At 37.6% G+C, this 17,481-nt stretch overlaps 1 protein-coding gene across 2 annotated transcripts in view; it reads right to left on the bottom strand.

Annotated features, from left to right (window-relative positions):
- Positions 1-10,697, bottom strand: part of Wdr26 (WD repeat domain 26) — a 46,639-nt gene extending 35,942 nt beyond the window's left edge. The window contains exons 1-4 of one of the 2 annotated variants that reach the window (XM_027954766.3): positions 9,703-10,697; positions 7,689-7,788; positions 7,484-7,588; positions 1,467-1,603 (exon numbers count right to left, since the gene is read on the bottom strand). In XM_027954766.3, the coding sequence (XP_027810567.1) occupies positions 1,467-1,603; positions 7,484-7,588; positions 7,689-7,788; positions 9,703-10,124 (764 nt within the window). In that variant the 5' untranslated portion in view covers positions 10,125-10,697. The remainder of the gene's footprint in view (positions 1-1,466; positions 1,604-7,483; positions 7,589-7,688; positions 7,789-9,702) is intronic. The other variant, XM_027954765.3, reaches the window with a different exon arrangement.
- Between the last annotated feature and the right edge of the window lie 6,784 nt (positions 10,698-17,481).

Raw genomic sequence — 17,481 nt, 5'->3', positions numbered from 1 at the left:
CATGAGGCCCTGGGTTCAATTCTTAGCACCACATATAAATAAATAAAATAAATGAATAAAGGTTACCAACTTAAAAAAAAATATATATGTATATATAAAATACAAAGGACTAGAGGTACAGGCTCAGTGATAGAATGCCCCTGGGTTCAATCCCTAATATTGCAAAACAACAAACAGTGGACAGTTGCAAGAGAGGACATTTGGGCTGGGACCTGAGGAACTAGTAGCCAAAGCTTAGGAGAAATGCATTTAAGACAGAGGGACAGGCTGTGCAAATGACTTAAGGTTTGGCAAGTTAAGGAAAATAATTAGTGTCACTAGAAAGTAATGAATAAAGAAAAAGCAAGAAAGGATGGGGGTGTGGATTTTGTGTGCTTAAATAGAGATTCTGGGTTTTATTTTAAATGTTCCAGAAAGCTAGGGAAAGGTTTTAACCAAGGGAGCAAAATGGCTTAATTTATGTTTTATTATGTATTTTTCTGGCTGCTATGTGAAATATGTATGGTTAAGGGCTTAAGGAATTCAATAAGGTAGGAAGTTACTATAATATTTTAAGAGACTTGAATCTTAAGGATTAACCAGGATAGAAATTGTGGAGCTGAAGAGAAATGGACATATTTGGAATGTTTTTGAAATTAGGCCATATGTGTCAAAGTTAAGAGACAAAGAAAAAGCAAAGATAAGGCTTAAGTTTTTTGTTTGAGCAACTGGGTCTTCCATTTATTAGAGGCAACATGAACTAGGTCTGTAGGGGCATGGGTGGAAAGTAACACTGCAATCAAGAATTCTGTTTTGAATATATAACTTTGAGATACATATTAAAATCCAAGTGGAGACTGTTAAGTAGGCTATTAAGAGTTCAGATGACAGGGTATATTTAAGAGCCGTTAGCATTTAGATGGAACATGAAAGCATATTATAGAAAGATTACTTTTTCTAAGTTTATAGAACAAGAAAAGAAGAGGGACCCAGAACCAAGACTTTGGGTATTCTAACATTTAAAGGATTATCCAGGCATGGTGGTATACACCTGTAATACTAGAGGCTTAGGAGGCTGAGGCTGGAGGATTGCAAGTTCAAAGCCAGCCTCAGCAACTTAGCAAGACCCTGTCTCAAAATAAAAAGTAAAAAAAAAAAGGGCTGGGGATGTAGCTCAGAGGTAGGATGATCCTGGGTTCAATACCAAAAAATGTTGTATGCACTTCATTGTTTACTGTGATCCAAGCCACAGAGTTTGTAAAAATTTTGAAATAGCATTTCACAGGCATTACTTATTGCTTTTATTCTTTCACCCATTTATATATCTTCCTTTCTAGGATGATAAAAATAGGTTGTACACACATCAATGAATTTATCCACCAAATTTCCAGATGTTCACATGAAAAAATGTTACTACTTTGGCCAATGGTAACTTTTGTAAAAATAGCCTCTTCATCAACCTGGAGTCTTAAACTCAGCTTCCTTACCCACTAAGAACATGAATGCGTTCTGTATTGTATTTCAGTGGCGTCAATTCACAGCGTAGAACTTGAAGTGCCTCCAGGACCTTGCCATCCTCCAGGTATTCCAGGTACTTCTGCTGCAGCAGCAAAAACTTCATCCTCTGACATGACAGAAAGCAGCAGTCAGGGGAAAAAAGTTGATGGAAGTTTCAGAAAATGTTTGTGCCTAAACAGAACAGTAGAAACCATTCTACTATGCCCTTTGAAAGTATTTTTATAAAGCTTCAAGATGACTCAAAATATGTAGCTTAATAGAGTCATAGTAGATTAAATCTGATTTTGCTCAATTTTACATCTTAGGAAAATTGCCTTGACTCTTAAACCAGACAAGACCATTAGTGACCAAGGCTTCATCAACGCAGGAAAAAAATGAATTCTATTCTACATGTTCCTCCAGAATTTTATTTCTTGTATTAAAATTTTTAACTATTCCAAGAATTCCAAATTTGCTTTTTAAAAATGTCTGACTTTTATAATAAGGTACTGAAGGGTTTTATGCAACAAGCTTCGAAAACAATGGAGAGAAACCAATTAACAGAAGAATGATTTAAAAGCCATGACGTGGTAAGCTAAAGGTGTAGCTTAGTGTAGAGCACTTGCCTAGTATGCCTGAAGCCCTCAGTTTGATTCCTCATACCACGAAAACAAAAATTATTAACACAACAACAACAAAAAACCCAAAACAATGTAAAAGATGAATTAAGCAGTTCAGAAAGTAAGAAACAATATCTAACAAATGAACTAGAGGTTGATATATGAAATACTGAGCTTCCTATGACTAAAGCAGGCAAGTACAAAAGCTCATTCTTACTCTCTTTGTAGGCAGCTATAAAAGGATGCCTACCTTGAACTTAAAGGTTTTAAAAAATGTTCAATATTTAATCACTTTTTTTTTTTTTAGCTTGCTGTGAGGCACTTTCACATTTAGTTTTTTTCTGAAATGTGTTTTAGTTTTAACACCCTCCCCCCAGAACCAATCATGTCTTTTTTTTTGGGGGGGGGGTTGTTTACTTGTGATTGAACTCAGTGGCGATTTATCACACTGAGTTACACCCCTAGCCCTTTTTATTTTTAGACAGGGTCTCGCTAAGTTAGTTAGGGCCTCCCTAAGTTGCTGAGGCTGGTCTCGAACTTGCAATCCTCCTACACTCAGTCTTCCAAGTCACTGAGATTACAGTCATGTACCACCATGCCCAGCTATTTTTTTTGTTTTAATTTCTTTTAATGTTATTTTATCATTTAATGTTTTACTTGAAAGTGATTATCATCACAATTTTAGCAGCTTTTAACTAGAGAGGAAAAATATTTGTGAATATCATATCTGTGAATTCCACATTAAAACTTCTTTTAAACTTCATAATTAGAGACTACTGCTAGGAGGGACCCTTTCATCATATTTGTTACTTGTGATACTTGAGCAAGCCAATCAATGTAAGTAGAAAAGTCAGAAAGTAGACAATGTTCATTGTTTAGAGACTCCAAAGGGTATAGTTCTAAAGATCTTAAGTCCATTTAAAATAAAAACCTAAGTTAGAGTTTTTTTTCTTAAGATGTTTACTTCAAACTCATTTTTAAAAAAATGCTGTCACAAAATAGTATAGAGAAATTACCATATATTTACAGAATTAAGAGTATAATAAATTGGTTTTATAAGATTTTCTATTAAAAAGTATTTAAAGGCATAAACTATAAGCTTATAAAATTGTTTTAGAGAAAGCAAACAAAAATAAAACCTTTTATATATGTTAGGTAAACATTTAAATACATCCTTCATAAGACAAGTTGCTTATGTTTGATAATGATCTAATCTTACATCTATAGTTAAAGTACAGAAAAAATTTCAAACTGAGACAAGATCCTATAGCCCCAGGAAAATTACACATAAAATTTACACATAAAGATAGATTAATGAATCTGACTAATTACCAAGGTGCCTTGAAAAGTATGATGCTGTACATGTACTCTGAACTTAACCTTTATATGTTAAACAAAAAATACTCTGAAGTTCATCAGGTGAGGAAAAACAAAAAACTAGACTAAAAACAAAAACAAAAAACAATAAAAAAGGATTTTATATTTGAAGTTATTGTGGATATTCTCACCATTTTATCTTCTGGAAAAAAAAATTCAACTTTTTATAAATGAAGAGCTCATATATTTCCATATATCAATACAATGTCAAAAGTTTAGTGTATTTCTGATTTAAACATGAGAACCATATCTATTTGCAAAATTTTTTCATTCAAATGTCATGTGGAACTGGCCAGATAGATTGAATTTCTTCACTAAATTTTCTTAGTAACTGAGAATTTGAGGGGACTTCTTTCTTTCTTTTAATTCAGGACAAATCCTTCCCCCTTTCCAATGTGTGTAGGGGAAGTAATCCAAATGCTATTTCCCCCTTACTTTCCCACTAAGAGCTTGACTGAACATGTTATTTTCATTCTATGGGGCAGAAGAGAAGCAAACGGCAGACTAAAACTTTGACAGAAGCTGACATAAACACCTATTTCTGTATGTACAGGGAATGCTATAAAGGTAGTAGTGCAAGAGCATTTCTGAGTCATTTTTCCAGATTAGATAAAGAATACCCTCAAATAGACATCAGATTTTGGTACTATGCAATTGACATGTTGCTAGCAAAATATAGCTGGAGATCTGATTGAAAGAGGAAATGATTTTTCTCTTAAAAATCAGTTCAACTTAAGTATTTGATACATGATAAGCATGGGGAGCAAATCTGTATTTTATCTCCCCAAACTTAAAGCATAAAAACATAAGTATAATCAAGAAAATAAGGGAGCTGGAGTTGTGGCTCAGTGGTAGAGCTGGCATTTGTGAGGCACTGGGTTCACTCCTCAGCACCACACAAAAATAAGTAAAATAAAGATATTGTGTCCATCTACAACAAAAAATTATTTAAAAAACAAGAAAGTAAAGACCTTTTAGTTCAAAAATAATATTAATTATTTACTTAATTAAAATGAGGTAAAATAAAAGCTTGCTTAGATGAAGACAGGACCCTACTAACTTATAAACTTTATTTTTAAGATCACTAGCTTCTTGAAGAATAAAAGAACAAATGAGAAAAAGAGGGTTAAATAAGTCTTTTTTATATCTTTTCTAACTTCAAATTAGACCTCTTAAGAGATTATTTCTGTTCTTAAATGATTTTTCAACACCTTTGGGCCTGGCAATATTTCCTTCTCTTAACATCTAATAAAATCCAGAAATTGATAAATGACTAGGATATAGATTGACAGCTTCACATTGCAAATTCTGCTGTTGCCTCATACATTTCATACCCCATGCTTGGACTCTTCATTCTTTTCTCTCCTATTGTCAGAATGAATTTTAATGTGGAAGAACAGCTCAGGAAATTATATACAAAAAGTCAAGTTATGGAGGGCAGTTTCCTAAATTTGTAATGGTCCTAATTCTGGGATAAAGTTCTAAGCAAGTTATATCAATTAAATCATGACTCTGAGGAAATGAGAAATGAATTATATTTAAGTCATGGCTCTTAAAACTCCTCTTTTTTGACTTTAAATTATACTAGTTAATTTTTGTACATCAAGTCAACATTTAAACATTTTTGTTAGACATATTCCTGTTATATTAAAAAATTTAAAAAATCAGCCTTTTTAAATATACAGAATTTTTCTGTTATTGGTCTCAAATATCCATTCAAATTCCTCAGACATGGCTATGCATATTTTAATCCAAACTAAAAACTTGATTCATAACGTCAGCTTCCAGAAAATCCGGAGCAACTTCTGCTATTCCTAGTATATCACATGACTGAAAACCATCTAAAAATGAGGATGAGGTGAATAGTTTGGGTCAATAAAAACATTCAGGTTTAAAAAATAAAGTGCAAACTTGGTCTAGACTGTCATCAAATGTGTCTGAGTATACAATTAAAATAATTATATTAAAAAATCCAAATAGTTATCTTCTAAGGTATTATTACAAATTTAAGCTTACATTAGATTATCTTCTGGAGATGAGGTGGGGGAGAGGAGTAAGTGTGAATACAATTAGAAGGGTGAAGAGCAACTTCAAAAACTGCTGAATTGAATTTTTAAAAGCAATTGATTCATCAATGCCGAAAGTGAGATAAAAGTTGGAACCCCTTTCTTTGTATAAATACCTAAACAGTTTGATGGTGTGAGGCTCAGCCAGAGATTTAATCTTCATCTTTTATTAGATCCTAGAATGTTCTACAGACTGAACAGGCTGTAAAAAGAAAGGATTCCTCCTTATTATCTACAACTATCTTTCCTCAGTTTACATGTTGCTTCTAATGAAGGTTTCTAATGAGAGTCATAATCTAAATCCAATATAGAAGTCTCAAATTACTATAAACAAATTTAAAAAAAAACAGGAAGTGAGTCCATTAAAATTTTAACTACTAAATTACAAGTATAATTTGGGTAAGGAAAACAACCTCTAAGAAATCATATACACTTATTTTTAAAACAGTCCACAGGCAAGTTCTTCATGGATCATCAAGTAAGTAGTGCTAACTTGCCCAATGGGAAGGGAACCCCAAATCTTATTTTGGCCCTTTTACTGTTTGAGTTTAGCTTATTCAGTTAGAACCAAAAATGTATGAAAAACTGCTCAATTAAAATATCATTAAGTTTTAAATCACAAAAACTGGTTGGGAAAACTAATTTGGTTACTAAAAAAACTGTAATCCTTTTGAATATAGATATTTAACTATTTTAACTTCTATTTTTAAATATTATTGCAGAATTGATTATTCCCTAAGTTATAAATCATCTGACTTGATAGGTGGTTTAAATTTTTTAATCTTTGGGTATTTTGCAAGAATAGAATGTACTGATCAATTTAAATGAATCCATGTTTGTTCATATGTGTTTGCATCTTTAATTCACCTGAAGCCTATTTTCTAGGATCATATTATTGTAAAGAATGATATTAAGAATTTGAAAACTCTTTTGTAATAAGGTTTTTGAAAAAGGAAAACAACAACAATAAAAAAAAACAACCCATCAGGTTCTATTAAGTTTATAGAAAAAGGTTAATGTTTGACCCAATTAAAAAAAAAAAAAAAAACACCCAAATGTTAACAGTCATTTACTAATATTTAACAAACAGCTGGTTTCCCTACTTCACTTCCTATTCCCCTTATTTCCCTCCCCCACCGGACAGGAAACTGCTTTTGACAACAAATGAATCAGCTAGAAGTTAAAAAGCCAGCAGCCACCAGCTAGCAGCTGATTCTTCAGGGTTTCTAATCACCAGTACTTAGAAAAAACTTCTTCCCTCCTCTCTCTCACCAACATCTACTAAAGAATTAAAGCCCATTAGTATAAAAAATTTGTTAAAATTTATGGAAGAGGCGAACAGGGTAAACTACTAAATTGATCTTGTCAGGGAAATAAGGCCAGTAAGCAAGGCCCAATGGTCAAATCTGCATACAAACCCTCTCCCAGAGTGATACATATTATATAAACTTTGACACTGTCAATTCATATCACTCAGAATGGAAGGACAGAAAATGGTGAGTACACCAATGGTGTTGATTTAAATTAACTATAATTCCCAAAAATTAAAAAAAAAAAAAAAAGACAGTACCAGCTTTATAAGGCTGTTATGGATATATACACTCCCAAACACATTTTCTCTTTAACCAGCACATTCAATATTTTGAGTAGTTATAAACTTATACATTATCCTTAACTCTATAAATGTAAAATTCCTACTAATAGCACTGAAAGCATGAAGGTCTTTCAATATAATTTTTGTAAACCTTAACTAATAAACTAGGTTCAAATGACACATTTATTCATACTTAAAACATCATAGTCAACTCATCCTATTTACAAATTTAATTATATGAAATTTAATTACTTTCAAGCCTTATCTTTTATAAGAGGCAGATGCCTAGAGTTATCAATAACCTACTAAAATAAGCATAAATGTGAAACTAAGAACAAAAGTGTATTTACCACAATTATTCCCAACAACGTTTGAGAGATTTCAAGTGCGCCTCTTACCACAATAGCATGAGGAGAATGCACTAAAGGCTTTAGTTCATTCAGGTCATTTTCTGCCTGCAAAAATTGGTATAAAAGAAAAACAGAAATGTCATAAAATGTACATCAAATATGTAATTTTAGCAGCAGTCACACAGCTCTATATGCCCTACTTTACCTTATCCCAGTCTCCTTCCATGACATGATTTCGGAATTTGGTAGCAGAAGGATGTTCTAAACGACATCCTGACTCTTGCATGAGGAGATCAACAGTCTGGCTGCAGGAGAGATACAGTGTAAAAAAGACCTGACCAACTTCAGGGTTTTACTCTTCCAAATAAGCTAATGTCTATGAAAACAGTTGCAAAGTTTTTAAGCTAACCTCACCGTGAAGGGGAGAGAAAAAAAAAAAAAAAGGTTTGATGTGCTTGGTTGAACAAACTTGATTTTAAAACTGCAACCTACATTTATTTCTAGTAAAGTTAAAAATCTTGAAGCCAGAATTAAGTTCTTTCTACTTTTGCTATTTAATGTAATATATCAGAATTTTAATGAATTATATCAGAATTTTAATTTCTAAAAATGTATTCTAACCAACTGGTCAAATAAATGAAGCAAAACAAACCAACAAAATCCCAGGAGCGAGATACTACAGATGGTTCTACATTTTGAAAGATAAAATCTTTAGTACCATACAGGTAATAGATGACCTGTCAGGCAGAGTCTTCCGCCCAGATATTATGTTCACACAGAAATTCTACTAGGTCAATCTCTAAAATTAAAATAAATCCAGCATCAAAAAACATTTCCTTTCTCTCTATACTAAAAATAGCAAATTTACTATGGTGTAGGTTCCAAACAGTCACGAGTTATTTCCTCCTGCTGCTGTCAGCTTGCTTCTTGTCTCAGTAATATGTTCTGTTAGCATTTACAAAATCTGTTTTCATTCTAATCCTTTTCCTTGGGGAATAAAGTGAAATCTTCCTACAATATAGTTCTCTTTGAGAGCTTAAAAGATTTATCAAATGTAATTTCTCCTATCACATACTTTGAAATCTAAGAACTCCATTTATCCGTCTTATACATTTTGTTTCAATGCAATGCTTTCTTCAGTTCTACTTATTTTTCAACCCAATAGTGCAATGATCTGCCTGAGAATCAAAATACTTGAATCATTTTCAGACAGTGTGGTCCTTCTCCCACTCGCCAACAAATCCATAAGTACAAAACTACATATTGGCTAACCTAAGAGTTTATTTTAAACTATGCTTTGAAGCTAGGTAACTGTTGCATGGTTTCCCCCTTCATATCATTCCGATTCTGGCTCCTCCATTAGGCTTCAGGGCACTCCCACCAATCCTACCTTCCACCCTCTTAATTTTTCTTTGTGTGTATACAGAATGGTGGGATTTGGTAAAACCTCTTGTCTATCTTCATCCTATGTTAGTTACACAAGGCCCCTTAAACTGTATTTGGAAACAAATAATTCACCAGTTCAGATGTTCCTTTTTCAGAGGCAATCATCTTGATTTTTACAATGGGATTTCAGCCTAGTGCTAGGCCTCTTGTACACACACATATGGGCCTTTAAATGACATCAACACAATATCTTACTTCATTATTCCCATCAGATTTATTCAACTTCTTTCCAAATTATTCCAGCCCCCCAGTTTCCATAAACACTTGTAGGTGATTGTCTTTCCTGATTGGTAGTTTGCCTGGGTTGTTGTCATGGTTGGGGGTGGGGAGGTGTCCCACAAAGATGCCTCTGAGATATACTTGAAAAACAAATCCTCCAAGGTTCATTATTTCCACCAGCTCTAATCTACCCCTCCCCCAACACATACAGAGACACACTCCCGCATCTGTCTTTATTGACAGACAATTAAGCTCTGAAGGTGCGTGGGGAGGGATCATTATTTGGTTGCTACTACCGCTCCCCAACCCCTCAACTGCCTGGCTAGTCCCACAATTTGTCAGACTGACTGATATTCCCCGATTTCCCTTCAGTTCTGCTCCTCCTCCCCGGGTGGGCCTGTCTGGGCCGTGTCCTCCTCTGTACTGGGCTCTGCGTGTCCAGCGGCATTCTCTTTGAGCAAGCTCTTTCCAGCCTTCCTCTCCCACTCCCCCCCTCCCCTGTGGCCTCAGTCCCTCGGTCTGTCCATCATCAGCTGCCGGCAAGAGATACTTACTTGAGCCCTAAGCCATTCAAGTGCTGTCCTATTAGCCTAATGACATCCTCATCTGACTGGGAGAGCCGCTTCTTCTTCTTGAGGCTGCTGCCCAGTTCTGGGGTGGCCAGGGAAGAGGAGGCGGCGGTGGTGGCGGAGGCAGCTGCGACGGTGGCGGAGGCTGCGGCGGCCGCCCCGCCGGGAACCCCGTTATTGACATTCAGGCTGTTGCTATTGTTGCTGGCGGCGGAGGGGGCGGAAGGCAGGAGCCCATTGGCGTGGGCCAGGTCCCCCGCGGACGACGACGACGAGGGGGACGACTCTCCGTTCTGGGCCGACAAGCAGGCGAGTTCCTGGGTCTGTCCCTGGCCCCCGCCGCCCCCTCCTCCTCCACCGCCGCTGCCACCACCTCCTCCTCCTCCTCCTGCCCCGTTGGCCTGCATGATGCTGCCGCTGACCAGGCTGTGGCCGCTACTTCGGTGGGAGACGGCGGCGGCGGAAGGGGCAGCAGCCGGGGGGAGTCCCACCACTACCACCACGGAGGAGGAGGAGGAGGAGGAGGACGACGACGACGAAGACGAGGACGACGAGGACGGAGGAGAGAGGCCTGCTCTGCCTGCCGAAGCCCCGGGCTCTCCTGCTCCCTCCGCCGCCGAGGCTCGGGGTTTCTTCCGCGGGGGCGGGGAGGCTCCGCCGGTGTCCGAGTCGGAGGAGGAGGAAGCGGAGGCCAGAGTTTCCTCGCCGAGAGAGGCCGTGGTGGGAAGCCGGTGGGGCGAGGCGGGGGAGGGGAGACGGGGGCCGGGGCGAGGGTCGGGGTGAGGGGGGGCCGGGGAGGGGGTCAGGACAGGAGGGTGGGGGTGAGTGGAGGGGAGGAGGAGGGGGAGAAGGAGGATCCGGGCCCTTTCCCCCCCCCCTCCCGGAGGCAGCTCAGGGTGCGCGGCCCGGGGGTCGCGCCGGGGGGCGCCGCGGGGCAGCTGCGGGGGCGCGGGGCCCGCCGCTGGGCTGAGCCCCGACGGTGGCGGCGGTGGCGGCGGGCGGCAGTGGAGGCAGCTGCCGCCTCTGTCCTCGGGTCCGCTCCGCTCTGCTCCCTGGTGTGTTGATTCTTCCCCCAGCTGCTGCCTAATGGAGTCCAGGCGCTCGCGTCACAGGAAATGCCTATACTGCCCTCCTCACTCACTTCCGGTGGCAGGTATGGAACCTATAGGGGGCCTGTCACCCGGCACGTGTGCCGGGGGCAGGCCCGGGGGTGAGGAGAGGGATACCTGCGGGTCGCCGGGGTCCGACCCTACCCCGACCCCCACCTCGGCTTGCTGCTGGTTTCGGCCCCGGCCCCGCTCGGCCCTCTCCTCCGGCGCCCTGGCGGGGCCGGCTCGGCGAGCAGTAAGTTCGTGGCCGCCCTCCGAGGCCGGGCGTGCACAGGATGGCAGAGTTCGCGTGCGTGCGTGCTTGTGTACACCAGTGTGACCTAGAAATGTAAGATGTGCGGTGGGACTGCAGTTTCACTGTCACAGGCCGAAGGTGTGGGTCGATTTGGTAGCAGAAACTTCCAGGCACCGGGATGTGGTAGGCCCCTGCCGACTGGCTTAATGCATTATATCCAGGACTGAAACCAGGATTAACCAAATTTTTCATAAGAGGATGGAAAAACTTGAATTTACACAGCCAAGTGCTACTACACACAGTTGCTTTCCCCGGGGCCATGCCAGGAGGTTTGAGATGTTGAGCAAAGTAGACTCTGCTCCACCGTTGGAAGATAAAATCTTTAGGAGCATAACTGATGGCAGAAAAAGTCACAGAAAGGCAGAGAGTGTATGGAGTAGGGGAAGGACTTTGCTTTAGTTCTCCACTCTTTGTTAGCATTTTCCCAAGCACCACCTTCTCCCTTTTAGCTACCTCTTATTGAGTCACTGCCCAGTTCAGGGAGCAGTATCACAGACCAAGCAGGTACCTCCAAAATATGCATTTAGATCCAAGCTTGAAATTTTCAAGTGACCGGTGAGGCTTCTTTGCCCCTGTGACTTACTAACATGGAATGTAGAAATGAAGTAACATAGGGCTGAATCTTAATCATTGGTGAATAGATGGTCTATATGACCCCCAGTTTACATGTATGTTGTTATACATTGTATAAAATTTCTCGGAAGTTTGAAAAATCTTTCTCTAAAGTAGTTTCCCTGTGGAAAAGGCTGACTGAAGTAATACATCTTAAATCCCAAAATTTACAATATCAACTTTAATTTGGAGGTCTTTGGAAGTAGTTCTTTTTAAATTTAGAGGTATAATTCAAATGATGCTGATGAGAAATTAGTAAAGAATCCTGAGCTCTCTCCACCTTTAGATTGAAAGAAGGGAGAAGACAACCAAGGCAGGATCTTACAGAGATTTAGCTTTGCAGTTCTCATCTCTTAAATATGCTTCCAGGTGGCAACTTTAATTGCAAGGTGACTCACATACAATATTTATATTCACCTGAGACAGACCTGAGTTCTAGTCAAGGTTCACAGGGCACTGTCACTGTATCCAGCAAAGCCAGAATTACTAGACAGTTAACACCTTTAGAGATCTCTGTTTGTATATTAACTGTAGAGGCCTTATTATTAAAAGGTTGTTATTGTTTAGGCAAAATATACTTTTTGCAGAATGGTTTGTAGTAATTTATTAGATCCCTAGCAACATTGAGAATGAATAAAGTCTGTAGATTTATTCTGAATAGTCTATAGCTTTCCTATAAAGGAAATAATCACTTAGCTACAGACCAGGCTAACACTTCATTAGCAAAAGAAGAAAGAAGAAAGGAAGAAGAAACTGGATTCTGTTGCTATCTAAACTCAATATGTATATCCCGCTTTTCTTACTTTTAGATAACAAGATTGCTTTTATTAGAATTCTGAATTTCTCAAGTCCATGTGTGCTTATATTTTTCTTTAGACAAAAATAGACTGGGAACTTTTTGTCTGAATTCTAGGTCTTTTCAGAGCCAGATTTCAGGTCTACTTGCAAATGGATAATTTTGAAATACTCAGAAACTTTCAGTAATACTGTATTCCTGCAAGATAAAATCCAAATTCTGTCTTGCTCTCCACAGATTGATTTCAACTTTAGTCTTTTTGACTTTCTCACTCTTTAAAGACTTCCATTATTTTTCTTTTTAATTAACACATAATGATGGTACATATTTATGGAGAAGTTTTATCTCTTATCGATCCTCTTTATGAACCTTTCACTACTGTTCCCCAAATATGCTGGGCTTATTCTTCTGAATCTTTGGTTCCACCTTCCCATCTTTTCTCCACTATCTGATTCCAGTTAATCTTTCAAAACTCAGCTCGTTTCAGACCTCTTCCGGGGAGCCTTTCCTGACTTCCAGCCTCCATCCGTCATTGAGAGTATCATATATTAGGACCCAAAATCATGAAGATTGCTTGTAATGTAACTTGCTGAGACCTATTCTCCAAGCCATCAGACCCTTTGGAGACCTTTGTTCCCCTGATTTGCTTTTCCCTTTTAATTCTCATCCTGGAAAAGATTAAGTTGGGTTTAGGAATAAAGGTAAAATTGTCTTGTAGGAAAAAGAAATTGAAGATATATTTAGATATTTGATTAAATTCATTTCTGTACTGTTTTAACAGAACTCTATCTGACCAACCCTATGCTGGGTTCCAAATAAGAACCTAAATGTTCAAAAATATTTAGGCAAAGGCTTTCAGGTGTATCACCCTCCTCCAGGGATGCAGTATCCAACTGACTTCTGTTGCCTTTCCACCTCTAAAATATCTGTGAACTATGTGTATATGAGATTCCCAAGTAGTGTATAAATTCCGTGAATGCAGGATCTGTTTACTCATCCAAGCCAGTATTTTTCAGACTGTGGGTCATGACCCATTTGTGAGTCATAAAATCAATTTTTATTTTAAGAAGTAAAGTGAAAAAGTACAAAAACATAGAAAATATTCAAATAAACCACCTGTAGGAGGGATGATTATTATTTTGTGAAACTTTTGTTTCAATGACAGATATATATGTCTATGCTTTACAAGGTAAAATATGTTTCTTTTGTAGGTCATACTCAAAGTTTGAAAAACACTCATCTACAGTCAGTCCTGATTGACTCAAAGACAGCTCAAGAAATAAGTGTTAGATATACAAATGACACTTCATTGGACTGTTCATTGTAAAAAGTAAAAGCTATTATATTTTAAAAAGTGAAGATAGTGTGGGTGTTTATAATAAAATGTGAAGCCAAATTTTCACAAACCTTTGTAAAACTTATAGAGAGTTCTTTTTCTGTTAAGATATAAGTTTAAAGCCTGGGGGTATATATAGTGGGTAGAGCACTTGCCTAGCATGGGGGAGTCCCTGGGTTTAATCCCCAGCACTGCAAAATAAATTAATTAATTAAAAATAAATATAATTATATATAAAATATTTAAGTGTATACCTCAGCCTAGCATTTAATACCAATTTATTTAATTTCTGTTAGGAAGAGATATTTTTCAGAAACTCAGGTATCCTGAGAAGGGATATATTTATATATAGTTTCATTTCTAGTTTTTCTTTAAGGTAAAATTGGCAAGCTAGACATGTTGGACTTGGTGGGTTTGGAAGTATTAGGGAATGGATTTGAGAGCATTCTTAGAGTCAGAATACTTAGTCAGCTGATTGTCCTTTGGCAAGTCATTTAACTTTGTTGCTCCTCCGACACATCATGTTTTACATAGGGACAATGACATCGGTTAGTCTGATAGAGTTGATGTGGGGGTCAAGTGAAATCACAAATAGAACAAATACTTGTAATATTTCACTATATTGAATTGTTTCAAGATAAATTTAAGTCCTTAAAAATTTAAAAAGAATTTGAGAGGGCTGAGGATGTAACTCAGTGGTAGAGTGCTTGCCTGCATGCTTAAGGCCCTGGGTTCAAGCCCAACTCTGCAGTCAACCAGTCAATCAATACATGATTCAACACAGCTAAGTGCAAAGGTATGAGATAGTTTTAATATTATCAGTATTTCTGAGTTGTGGACTGTAGTCACTTTCCTACTCTGTCACTTAGCTGTGTTCTTATGTAGCTTTAGGCAGACAACTCTGAATGTCATGCTTCATATTGGTCTTCCATGAGGGGATAAAGGCACAGTAACCTGGCAATTTTACCTACTGTTCCATGCATCTCTCCAGCTCTTTCTTACCTCCCAAAAACATTTGATTCATGCCTTGAGCATTCAGTGTACTCCTGTACTTAGTAGTTGGGGTGGCAAACCAAGTATATCTCTGTGCAAACTCAGGACGAATCTCTGCTTTACAGTCAGAAGTGAACAGGTATTCACCTCCCTCTCAGCTGAAAATGGTCCTTTTCTCAATAGCCATCTCAAGCTGTTCCTGAGATCCACTTGGCATAAATAACAATGTCTTGGGAAGTTTTTTGAAGGAATCAAAATGGACCATAGAAATAAGATTCATTTTTTCCTACAATACTGCTGGTATAGACTGCTTGGAGTAGTTTGTAATTGCTAGACTGACTTTGTGGTAGGGTTACACTAAAAAAACACATGTAACATTAACCTCTGGGTACAAAGATATTCACTGAAGCATTGTTTGTTTGTAAGAGCAAAAAGAAAATGGTAATCACCATGTGCTGATAAGTACATAGTGGCGAGATATGTTATTAAGTAAAAAATGCATGTTACAAAACATTGTGTATAATATGATGCATTTTGGTGAATGAATAAATACATATGCCCATATTTTTTCCTGGTAGGACAGAAAAGCATAAACAGTGGTTTACCTTTGGGTAAAGGACTGGGATAGCAAAGTTCTTATTTTTCATTTTATACTTTTCCTCAGTGTTTGTATTTTCCACTATATAAATGTATTTTTAAAAATTGTCAACAGAGTTTATTTGAGTTATGAAGAGTACAGATAATTTTACTTTCTTTTTTGTATTAATGTTATGCTTTTAAAGCCCTCACCTTTTTAAAAGAACACTCAAAAAACCATCCAAATATTCATGAAAACTTAGTCATAATAAAAACACGTCAGATAAAGCAATGCTGTGCATATTTTATTGACATTAAGTGTATTTGTTTTTTTAGAAAATCTCCTTTTTATCACCTGTACCTCCTGTATTCTCAGACTGCTGTCTCTATACATATATAACCCATCTCTCATTTGGTTAAATTCATCTGGGGAATAAAGGGCAAAAAGACATTCCTATTTATTAACTTTGAAAAGTAGGTAAATAATTAATAGCCCTGGGAGTCTCTGCATAGACTGTAGACAACAGGCCCTTTGGGCAGTCATCCTCATTCTTAATTTCAAATGTACTATTTATCCTTCTGGAATTATGATAATCATAAATAATAATGGAAAAATGCAAATATGACTGTTAAGTTCTAATTATTATGAAGAAAATATGTATACACAGGCCATATAGAGACAACAGACCAATGATTAGACACTTAAAACTGAAAAAAATTTAAAGACTGTAGTAGATAGTTACATATAAAAAATTATTGAAAGGATATCTGGATTTCTTCAGTTTAGTCTTTTTATCTTGTTAGGGGTGTAACTCAATGGTAGAGTGCATGCATAGCATTCTAAAAGTTCTGGAGTTCAAGCCCCAGCACCTAAATAAATTAATCAATTTAAATTGTGCTCTTTAGTAAGTAATAGTAAATATATAGGCAAGTGTGAAGTATATATAATAGCCTAAATTTGAAAAAAAAAATTGTTGAATGAAAGGCCATGAATGCCAATATTAACAACATAAAAGTAAAACAATACTGTGCTTCCTGAGGCAAGTAGAACAGTGTTGGGCTAAATCAGACTAGTGGAATTTTAGCGACTTTTAATACTAATGGAGTTTGCCTCTTCACATATAAAAGCCAGCTTTGTCCATACATTTCTGAAAGATGAGGATGTCCATTTTTTGTTATCTGTTTGACCTCTTATCTCAGAATGTCTTTTTCTCATATCCCCAACTTATCAACAAATGCTATGGCATAGAAATAGTTGTGTTCATAAGGTTTAGCCAGAGTTTCTACGCTGTGCTTGTCACTTTGTTTTTTAGTGGCCATTTGTACCATTCTTATCCTTTCCTGTGATGATAGATATCCACAGTGGAGCTTCTTAGTATAAAATAATACCAAGAGCTAACACTCTGGGGCAGGCATTATTCTACGTGTTTTATACATATTGTACTATTTTAATTTTCCATCAATCTTGAGGGTTCTACATTATATTAACCTCTACAGATAATAAGTTGAAGCACAGAAAATTTGAGGTCATGTAACTGGTTGTGTGGCAGAATTGGGTGCACAGGCTTCAAAACAGGTGCTCAACCCCTCCAATACATTACTTTTCAGAAATGGCTGGTGGTAGACTCTGAAAGGAAGCCGTTATTTAGTTCTGTAGGTGTTAAAAGAAGAAATGGAACAAATTTTGTAAGTTAAATTTTGAACTTAGCCCTTTTGTGAGCATGAAGCCTTATCCCCTTACCTTTGAAGCCTGCATCATTTCATCAGCCTAATTAGTAGTAGATAAGTGAACCCCTAAGGGATACTAAAAGGTTTTCTTTCCTTCAGAAGCTATCACATGGGGGTGCCTTATCAAAGATATAGTTTATTTCTCCAAGAAGTCCTTGTTGAAATGCAGACATTCTGCCTAACAGGGGTAGTAGAGCAAGCTAGGTATAACCTGGAGATTTGTTGATTTAGGACACTACATCTAGATGTGGCAAATGACGGCAAGAAGGAATAAGTGAATTTTCTTTCCTTGTGAGTTAGGAAAGCACCCAAAACTGGA

The sequence above is a fragment of the Marmota flaviventris genome, chromosome 12, assembly GCF_047511675.1.
Source record: "Marmota flaviventris isolate mMarFla1 chromosome 12, mMarFla1.hap1, whole genome shotgun sequence".
NCBI lineage: Eukaryota > Metazoa > Chordata > Mammalia > Rodentia > Sciuridae > Marmota > Marmota flaviventris.
This window is presented reverse-complemented; position numbering and strand designations above follow the sequence as displayed.